The sequence below is a fragment of the Engraulis encrasicolus genome, chromosome 16 (assembly GCF_034702125.1).
Source record: "Engraulis encrasicolus isolate BLACKSEA-1 chromosome 16, IST_EnEncr_1.0, whole genome shotgun sequence".
Classification (NCBI taxonomy): Eukaryota; Metazoa; Chordata; class Actinopteri; order Clupeiformes; family Engraulidae; genus Engraulis; species Engraulis encrasicolus.
The window spans coordinates 2,899,322-2,910,332 of record NC_085872.1 but is presented as its reverse complement, the minus strand read 5'-3'; the positions used below and the strand labels follow the sequence as shown (position 1 = coordinate 2,910,332).

Sequence of the window (11,011 nt, the reverse complement as noted above, 5' to 3'; positions counted from 1 at the left end):
CATCTAGTAGGGTCGGCTAACGCTTCTAATTAAAAAAGGGCCCTTTTCTGTTCTGAAAAAGTTTCGAAATTCTGTCTGTGTAATAATTTGGATCATGCATTTTTGTGAAGTTCATTTTAATACCATTATCATTAGAAGGTTCAACAGTTGATGACATGAAGAAAGGAAAATCTGTGAAAGCTGTCATTTGCATAACCATTTAAAACACAGTGTACATTTATATATGTTGTGTGTGTAAGGCCATAATGATGTTTTACATGCCCTACTCGTTGTTTTGGTGTTTGACAACGGTGCACATGCTGAAATGCAAGAGTAGAAGAAGCAGGAGACAAAACTGACTTGAGGCAAATCAGAGAACATAAAGGAAAAGAATTAAACAGAAACTGCTGTCGCAGCATTCACAGGATCTTTGATTTTTTTTTCCAGTCATAGCCTTTTTCAAGGTCATGGTCTGAGCTTGAACTACCACAATGCTCTGTGGATGGTTCTTGGCAGGCCTATATATATATTTATTTCTTTATTTTAAAAGTGTATTTTTTTAATCCTGTCATGGTCCATGTAATTAGCACGGTCTCTCATCTCCTTCTCATATCCAATTAGTCTGTGTCCAAAGGAGACAGAATCCTATAGTAATTAAAAAGTGAAACTGAAACAATAGCCCACTTGCCTTTGGAGGCTGAACTCATCCTGGCACAGACCCTCGCCTGTATCTCATCTCTTGCTGCCGTGGATTTGGGCTAATTGAGAGGAAGGGTGTCTGTTCAATGGGAGGACTTTAAGAAGGTGTACGCAAATAGCCTACGGCTTTATAAGGGTAAAGTAAGGGATAGCGGTTGCACAGGAACATACAGCAGAGTATTACAGTTTTGCGGTACTACTTAAAAACAGTAGATAGTGCATGTTTGACTCTGTATAAGTCACCCTGGTGTGTCATTTAGTGATGAAGGGACCATTCAGATTCACTGATTACTTGAAACTTGAAACTTGAGGCTTGAAAGGCAATGATTGTTTCCCAATTCTTAAAGAATTGTACTCAAACATTGTACAGCTCTGAAAAGAGTGTGTGTGTGTGTGTGTGTGTGTGTGTGTGTGTGTGTGTGTGTGTGTGTGTGTGTGTGTGTGTGTGTGTGTGTGTGTGTGTGTGTGTGTGTGTGTGTGTGTGCGTGCGTGCGTGCTTGTGTGCATGTGTGTGTGTTTTGTGAGACTGAGAATATGTGACAGTAAAGATCCTATAAAATGACAGTTGTGTTAGTTCACAGCTAGAACAGATTGGCCCGGGGGTCTGGATACTTCCACTGGGGGAATGCTCAGTGCAGGTGCTATTTTCCGCTCTCCTGGACACGGTTTCTATGATGATGTCAGAAGATGAGGCTGTCCCAGGTGACCTTCGCCCTTGGTCGTCCATGTTAGCTGCTGTTAGAGCCACAACCCAGAGAAATGTGCTAAAAGCATGACGCCCCATGGAGAGTGTGACAGAGATGTGTGAGAGAGAACGAAGTCAGGTTGTAACAATGCAGCATGAAAGGGCACTAGTGAAAGCTGAGAAAGGTTTAGTGGTGAAAAGAGAACTTAAATGTGTTCCCCACTACCTGTTATTGAGACCAAGAGCTTCCTATGTGTAACATGTTGTGTGCCATGCTCCTGTTTTAATGACAGACATCAGTCTGTTTTCTATGTTTATATTCTGGGTCAGTCGTGTCTTACATCTCTCTCCTTTTCTCTTTCTTTGTCTCTTCCTGAAGATTGCTTTTCCTCAAAAGGGGAAGATCGTTTATTCCGCCGCCTGTTTCGGCGGTACAATCAGTTCATCCGACCAGTGGAAAATGTGTCAGATCCTGTCACTGTGCAGTTCGAGGTGTCCATCTCCCAGCTCGTCAAAGTGGTACGGTTTAATTATTTTATCCAGTGCAATATTTTTCTATATACTCTAGCAGCAGCTACTGAGGTGGAAACGATACAAACATCACCATACAATCATATGTAAATTATTTCATGCTTTCTTGTTTATTTATTAATTTGTTTATTTATGCTTTCAATGATACAGGCATTGCAGTAGTATCTTCACATAGGCCTGCCTTTTTCATCTCTCAGCTGTTTTCAGGAATTAAAAACAGGGATGACATAGGTCATCTGCTCACATCTTTTTTGAAGGCAAGGGCAGCAGAGATTAAAGAGCCCTAACTAAGAGTAGAGAGGGGTGTGGGGGGTGGGGTATCTTTCAGCACTAAGTGTTATTGTAAAAAAAATAGTTATCAAAGATAAATTTAGGAAGTACAAACACTTTTCACAGCCTTTGTACTTAAATGATGCGCAATTTAGACAGTAGTAGTTGGCAGTGTTAATATGTCTTGTGTATTCTACATTCTACAGGATGAGGTGAACCAGATTATGGAGACGAATTTGTGGTTGAGACATGTGAGTTACATATATTTTCATTTCTCTTGACACAGCATGCAGTTATGTTAATGTCAAGTCACTGGAGATCTTGCATAACACATACAGCACATTATAATGTTGATCCCCAGACATGTTTACAGTCCGCGTTAACACATGGGTGATTATCATCTCTCTCATCAACGCAGTGATGTCAGCGGCAGGCTGCTTTTTTCCAGTTTTAGATGTTCTGTGTTGTGTGAAAAACACGCCGACATAATTAAGCAGCTCTGCCAAATATCCCAAATATGAATCACATTCTTCATTGCTTATGGAAAAGTAACCATAAATCAGGTAAAATCTGTAGATGTTCCACCTGAGCGCATTGGATCATCACTAATAGCATAGACACAGAGAGGGTGTCTAAGCTCTTAGGCGTTTACAATTAAAATGCCTTTCCCTGAAACTGAAACCTCTCAGACAAGAGAGCAACTTGACCCCACATGCCGCTCGGGCCCTACCTACGTACCACCTTGACTCAGCCATAGAGAACTCTGCTACCGTCTGCAACTCATACTGCTGGCCTGAAACTCATAGTGTCGCCTGCAACTCATATCACCGTCTGGAGCTCCGGTTACTGTCTGGAGAGCTCCCTATGACGCTCCTCTTTCTTATCAGGAACTGCGATGCAAGAGTGCGCTGCTGACGAATGAGCCGGTTGGCCTGAACTGACAGGCAGATGCTCAATCACAAGGCACACATGCAATGTTAGAGAGGGACACATCTGGCATGTCAGCCGTCATTTACACATCTATCCAGTCGTCCAGATTTACAGATATATTCATAGACTTGACAGGCTGTGGTCTCTGTCGCTAACATGTGAATGCAATGGTTTATATTTCTCCCCCTTCCTCAGATATGGAACGATTATAAGTTAAAATGGGCACCAATAGAATTTGATGGAATTGAGTTCATCCGAGTACCATCGAACAAGATCTGGAGGCCTGACATTGTGCTGTACAACAAGTAAGTTTAACTGCTGATTTGCACTTGCCAGTAAGTCAGTCATGCTTTAACCAGCAATCTCATATTCAAGTCTTTCCTGTGAGCTAATTTTAGCTCTATATTTGAGTGAGCTCATTTAACATTGCCGCAATTACCTCTGAGTGAAGCATAAAAGATGGAATGAGAAGAGATTAAAGGCCCGTGTTATGTTTTTTTTTTAATTCAGTGCAGTTGGAGATTTCTTGGTGGAGGATAAGACCAAAGCCCTTCTGAAGTATGATGGAACGATCACCTGGGTGCCCCCGGCTATCTTTAAATCTTCCTGCCCCATGGATATCACCTACTTTCCCTTTGACTACCAGAACTGCTCCATGAAGTTTGGCTCCTGGACCTATGACAAAGCCAAGATTGACCTGGTGCTCATCAACTCCAAAGTCAACCTCAAAGACTTCTGGGAGAGTGGCGAGTGGGAGATCATCGATGCGCCCGGCTACAAGCACGACATCAAGTACAACTGCTGTGAAGAGATCTACCCGGACATCACCTACTCCTTCTACATCCGACGGTTGCCGCTCTTCTACACCATCAACCTCATCATCCCCTGCCTGCTCATCTCTTTCCTCACTGTGCTCGTCTTCTACCTGCCCTCCGACTGTGGAGAGAAGGTGAGTAGGGCCCAAACTCTTCTCTACTGAGCTCTAGCTGCCTAGTAGGCCCAACTCTACTCTACTGAGCTCTAGCTGCCTAGTTCTGGCTGCCATGGTTATGACCTACAAAGGCACTTAACAGCCCTGCTAAACATTCGGTGTAATATAAAGCCAATGACGTTATCAGAATACGGGAGACTGGCATGTGCTCCCAAACTGGCAGATCAGGCCACAATCAAGGTCGTGGGTTCAATTGCCAGGCTGCTACTTGTACTACTTAATAATACATGTCCTCAATGTATTTTAGGTCACTGTGCATGGAGGCGTCTGCTAAATGATTCAAATGTTAGCCATAGAATACTGTGCTCTTGAATATATCACAGCTATCAGCTGTGTGTTGTTGGTAGTGTTCATATGTGAAAGAATGAAGAATATCTACTGTGTGGTGAGTATTTTGGATTGCTCAGGTGAATATATTGTGCTAACATCTTGCCCCAATCTCCAGGTGACTCTGTGTATCTCAGTGCTGCTGTCCCTCACCGTGTTCCTGCTGGTCATCACTGAAACTATCCCATCCACTTCTCTGGTCATCCCGCTGATTGGAGAGTATCTACTCTTCACCATGATCTTCGTAACACTCTCCATCGTCATCACTGTGTTTGTGCTGAACGTGCACTACCGCACGCCTACCACACACACCATGCCGGCCTGGGTGCGCAGTGTCTTCCTGCAGGTGCTGCCCCGGATCATGCTCATGAGGCGCCCCATCGACCAGGATGGGAAAAGGTTAGCAATGGACCGGGAGCCGGACAGTGGCGGAGGTGCAGCGGAGAAGGGGAAAAAGGGGAAGGCCGTAGCGGCAGGACAGGGTTCCATGAACTGCCTCGACTTTGGAGAAAATAAAATGGGCGCCGATGGCCAGAAATGCCAGCGCCACCCAGGGAAAGACGCACCTGGGACTGATGGCGGGAAGGTGAGCAGACAGACGGGCTCCACAGCGGTCAACGCAGTGGTCGCATTCTCTGTCATTTCACCTGAGATCAAACAAGCTATCGAGAGCGTCAAGTACATCGCTGAGAACATGCGGAGCAGAAACAAAGCCAAAGAGGTAAACACACACACACACGCACGCACACACACACACACACACACACACACACACACACACACACACACACACACACACACACACACACACACACACACACACACACACACACACACACACACAAGCATTCACACACACAGACAATTGCTTACTGCTGATTACACACCTACACCGTCTTTCCTGGAAGAGTGTGTTCCAGGCTGGCAAATAAATGTATGTGTGTCTGTGATGTGTAGTTACACACACACACATGCAGTAAAAATAAATGCAAGACACACCAGCCTGATACACACACACACACACACACACACACACACACACACACACACACACACACACACACACACACACACACACACACACACACACACACACACACACACACACACACACACACACACACACACACACACAAACACACAGTTTGGCTTGGCAACTGGTGCTATACCTGTATGTGGGCTACTGTATCACAAAGCATTGTCCCTACAACTTTCGCTTAAGGTTTTCTTGAATGATCCCCTTCTGTCTTGTAGATGTTTCACTAGGCATTCTTAGAATACTTGGAGAACTTTGAGAGGGTGATTGTGTCATATTGTAGATTAGGACTAGATGTAGAAGAAAAATTGTTCCAGATGTTTCTACAGTAAATGGTCTGGAGTTTCCCTAGAATTGGCATGCACAACTGTTTAGTGCAGTAGGTAAGGAGTTGTGAGCACACAGCTATACCGTTTCCCCTGGTTGCATCGGTTGGTCTGTCTGCTGTTGCCCTGTCATGAAGAATGCGAAAGAAGTTGTGCTGAACATATAGACCACATCATTGCCAGGGAGGATGGTAGCAGACCCTATAAATACAATACTGACATACTCTCCCAGGGCGGTCACACTTTGATATGGAAACACAGACATGTCTTTGGTGCTGTGACTCCATGAGGCTTTCAATCTGGCTTTAATATGAAACCCTCTCCCAGCTCTGTTAGTCCCAACCCTCCGACTGTGGAATTAAATTATCATAATGATCCATACGCACGCACGCACACACGCACGCACTCACACACACACACACTTACAATAGTGTTAGAAAATGTTGCCATTGCACTTGTTTAGGATTTTTCAGAGCTTACACTGTATGTCTTGAAGAAAACCTAGTCCTGGATTAAACCTTTTCAAGAGAGACTCTCAATGTTTCAAAAATTGCTGCTGGCTATCAGTAGTAGGAGCAGAGTGGGATTATTAAGCAAGAAATTACTGACATACCCCCAAGTGTAGGCTATTTTTAATTTTTTTAACAATGTGGCAATAAATACCATGTTTGATAACCTTTTCACATTTATGTTTACAGATGTTTGTAGTTTAGGTTAAATTTGTTTCCCAAACCAGACCCTTATAATATTCAATTTAACCAAAACTGTCAGACATTCATTTTCCGATAAATGTGTTACCTATTACATTTCCAAGATGCATTTAAAAATCTTTCCTGTGTTTTTAACACACACTTTACTATTAACAGTGTGAGAAGAGGATATTGTGATTGTAAAATTATAAGTTAGTTTTGTCTTGTTCCTTTGTCTCTCTTCTTGTCCTGCTCAGGTGGAAGATGACTGGAAGTATGTTGCTATGGTGATCGATCGCATCTTCCTGTGGGTGTTTGTGCTGGTGTGTGTACTTGGAACATTGGGCCTCTTCCTACAACCTGTTATCAGCTTCCTGTCCTAACAAGGCACAAGAACCATGGGTCGCTTGCCACAGTCCCACTGTTCATGTGCAGAATAACTGTGAAGGCCTGCACTCCCCTGGGCCAGGCTGAGCCACCCAGACCTCCACACAGACCTCAATCTGCAGGTGACATTGGTCCATCCACTTGTCCAGGAGGAATAATGATGTCAAATCAGGAGATCTTATTTCAGAAATCTTTAAAGAAATACTTTTCGTTTGCATCATCATCATCTTGACCTAGTGTATTACTATTAAAACCTTGTAAAATCAGTGTCCTTGTACAAAGATTTAGAGCTATTTATTATTAAAGCAAGATTTTTGGTGTGTGTGTGTTTCTGTGTGTGTGTGTGTGTGTGTGTGTGTGTGTGTGTGTGTGTGTGTGTGTGTGTGTGTGTGTGTGTGTGTGTGTGTGTGTGTGTGATCATGTATGTGTGACGCACAAGACTAATTCTTGCTCTTTCCAGCATAATCCTGCCTTTCCTCACATGCCTTTGTTTATTTGTCATTTGCAACAGACATGTCCCTCTTTATTCAGGGATTATGTTGAAATAAAGTCTTAAAATATTTCAGTTTGCAGTTTGCAAATCATGTCACCCTAATACAAACTCATTAATAAATATATAATGTATTAATTTATTAATATAAATACCACTTTTATATCTACAACTGTCACTGTGAGGATTTAGGGTTCACGCAGCATTCCGTATTTATGGGTGTGTAGTACGTACGTTTGTGCGTGTGTGTGTGTGTGTGTGTGCACTTTTCCATGTCAATGCAGGTTAGTACAAGCAACTGGAATCAGGGTGGTGGTGTTAATGAAACGTCATCAAGTGTTTATTTATCTCATGCCCTTTATGTTGATTGGGCCAGAAGACGTGATCAAAGCCCAGATGGCAGAGCACTGCTGACAACAACATTTAGCGACAAATAAAAATGGTGAAATTATCCTCTATATTCACAGGAGCAAAGAACTAAGAGCCCTTTGCGTGTCCTGACATTGCCAGGAGCTTGTGTGCAGCTCTGCTTGAAGACCGTAGGGTGGGCTTAGTGTATGCAGCTCTTATGTAAGCCTTTTAACAAAGTTACCAAAGCACTTTCATCTTATTGAAGGGTCCATTTTCCTGCACAATTTTTTGTGTGGCGACAGACCAAAAGACCAAACCAAACCTGTGACATGGTGTGACGCTGTGATCAGCTTCACTTCCTTGTTGTCAACAGGCTCATTCCCCTCTCAATTTGCATTATCACCACCAAAGTGTTAGTGGCACAGCTGCTCCATGACTTTCATTCACGGCAGTCACCACGGCAGGATGCGGTAATGTTCACATGGAGTACGCGGCTCAACGCTTGTGGCCCCAGCTGCACACTGCTGGGCGGGAGAGTGTAGCCTGGCTTTTGGAGAGGCCACTGGGAGTTCTTCCACTAGATTGGCTGGTAATGTGGCATGGCAGATTAATCTCCTTTGTGTAACTGCCATTAGCATAATGCTAAATATGTCTCTTGCCATCTTTTGCACATACGGTATAGACAGTTTTCTCCAACCTGCCAATAGAGCAGGAAAGGCGCAAGCACATTTACACTTAAAACACTGCAGTAATAAACATTATGCTGTATCATCCAATGTGTGTGATTGTTGCATGTGTGGTACATGCACGTGTGTGTGTGTGTGTGTGTGTGTGTGTGTGTGTGTGTGTGTGTGTGTGTGTGTGTGTGTGTGTGTGTGTGTGTGTGTGTGTGTGTGTGTGTGTGTGTGTGTGTGTGTGTGTGTAAGAGGGAGAGAGAGTGGGGGGTTATGATTGTTTTCACTAACAGTGAGCTGAAAAAAGCACACAGCATCAACACAGGCTATTATATACTTCAGCAACATAAATAGAATTATTTTCAGCACCATGTTATTGCAATATCACCATTGTTTTATTTGCTTTCCATAGAGTATCAGAGGAATGGAGACTCAATTACTCGAGAATGAAATCAGCAAACCTGATAGAGAGGCATTTTTTACTCACCAGTCGTTCCATGTATGAGTTGCTGTTTCAGCTGTGGCTTTTGCAAATGAGAATAGTCTATTCCACAGGATTGAGAAGAGCAGTGAAAGCGGTGCTCATTGCTGTTTTAATTATCCACTATGAACATTATTCTGTATTATAATTCATACTTTACATAACAAATACAGTCAATCATATGTTCAAATGTATTACATAAAGTGTATGTCCATATGACGCGCACATATGATTACATTACTGTGTTACATAATAGTGTTGCACAATTGCACATTCATTTGAACAAATCAGCCATGATGTCAGCCCCAGTTGTTGAAGTAACTCATGGATGATCAGCATATGCTGCTTCATTGGAGGTCATAGGGTCAAAGCATCAAGCATATTAGAATGCGGTCATTCTCAATCATTGCACATACAAGTATGCACATACAAAGACACACACACACACACACACACACACACACACACACACACACACACACACACACACACACACACACACACACACACACACACACACAACTCACTTTCATGTCTTTCTCTTGAACATCCCTGTCCATAAAGGCTAAAATGCCCAAAACATATTGAAATAAAGCTCCCAATTCCTTCCTGACTATGCCTCAGTCATATTAGTCCTAATTAGCAGAGAAACAGAGATGGTTGTTCAGGGGGAGGGGGGATGGGGAGGGTCAGCTCTGCCTACCAAACTATAATTAGTTTCAACAAAATTATGAATAAAGCAGAGACTATTTGGCATATTGGACCAGCAAAAAACCCTGTATATTAATACTTCATCTGTCACTAAATGCACGTTTTGTTAAAAATGAACGTTCGGGAGAAGCGTAATGAAAGTTGACACACCCTAATTACCACCTGCATTCTATTCTCCACACAACTGTCATTCGTCAGAATTCAGTGCAAAAAGATAGGCACCCACCTGAATCTCATTCTCCGTTCAGCCATCATTCTGTGTAATTTCAGCGCACTGAAATTTGGAATGCCCCTTAATTAACTACACAGCATTTATTCTCTGTCTCCAGTCAGAAATTTGCTTTCTCGCTCGCACCCACCACCTCCCTGTTCACCTCCACTGTCCGGTCGATCAGGCATCCTGCCCTAGCTTCCTCTCCAGTTCACCTTACTCCATTGCTCTCAGACCATCATCAGCCGTGGGGTGTCCACTCAGACCTCGCACATATCTGTGGGTGCAGCCTGAGCTGCAGCCTGCAGCCTGGGTACTGCCTGAGCTCTCAGTAATGCCCCGTACTCCTGAGCTTGAGAATGTCTACCACTTAGACATTCCTCAGTCGTGGCAGTACTTCAGCACCATGGACAGCGGTATTGTCCAATACAGCGCATAATCCAACTATCTCAGCTTCTGGAGTGCAGTGATAAGCGTGGGCGTACCCTGTGAAGCACTTTTGAATACTTTTGATGATCGGTCCACCGTGTGGACAGCAGCCCTCCTGCGAGAGCCGCACGATCACAGGAAGTCCGTTTTCCAGTGAGAACGAAGATGTATGCATACATGATTTATCCAAATTTCAGATAGTGAACTAATGAAACATTCATTGATTGAGTAGGCCTATCTCATCTCTATCAGAGATGCAAATCCTGACAAATACAGGCTCATTGACCACAATCTTGGCAATTAAGACAAAAAGCATGGCTGTCAAAGAACAAAGGATATGTAGTCACTGTCAGGAGAGGGTTGAGACAAAGATGCATTTTCTTTAATATTGTAAAAAGAGTGCAGACCTCCGCCAAGAAAGCTGTATGATGGAACATTTCACTATCTTACACCCATTTTTTACATTGATCTTACACCCAAGTCTTTTTGCCTTCTTTTTGTGGAGATAGACTTGTTGGATCTGCATCAGGACCCGGATCACCACCAAAATTTAATCACTTGTTCCTTTTGTCATTTCCAACTCCACAAAATTTCATTCAAATCCGTTCCCGACCTTTTGAGTTATCCTGCTGACAGACAAACAAACAAACAAATAGACATACAAACAGACAGACAAACCAATGTGACTGAAAACATAACCTCTTTTGAGGAGGTAAATATTGAGGACCTCAGAGGACCTTCCCCAAATTTCAAAATAGCTTGCCAAAGTGTCCCAGAGAGGGAAAGCATGTCAATTTTGCTTGGCGGATGGCCC

At 43.3% G+C, this 11,011-nt stretch overlaps 1 protein-coding gene across 1 annotated transcript in view; it reads left to right on the top strand.

The window, feature by feature from the left end:
• chrna6 (cholinergic receptor, nicotinic, alpha 6) overlaps positions 1 to 6,846 on the top strand; it is a 13,090-nt gene extending 6,244 nt beyond the window's left edge. The window contains exons 2-7 of the mRNA XM_063220108.1: positions 1,743 to 1,882; positions 2,371 to 2,415; positions 3,290 to 3,399; positions 3,605 to 4,043; positions 4,531 to 5,133; positions 6,721 to 6,846. Of these exons, the coding sequence (XP_063076178.1) occupies positions 1,743 to 1,882; positions 2,371 to 2,415; positions 3,290 to 3,399; positions 3,605 to 4,043; positions 4,531 to 5,133; positions 6,721 to 6,846 (1,463 nt within the window). The remainder of the gene's footprint in view (positions 1 to 1,742; positions 1,883 to 2,370; positions 2,416 to 3,289; positions 3,400 to 3,604; positions 4,044 to 4,530; positions 5,134 to 6,720) is intronic.
• Positions 6,847 to 11,011: the final 4,165 nt, after the last annotated feature.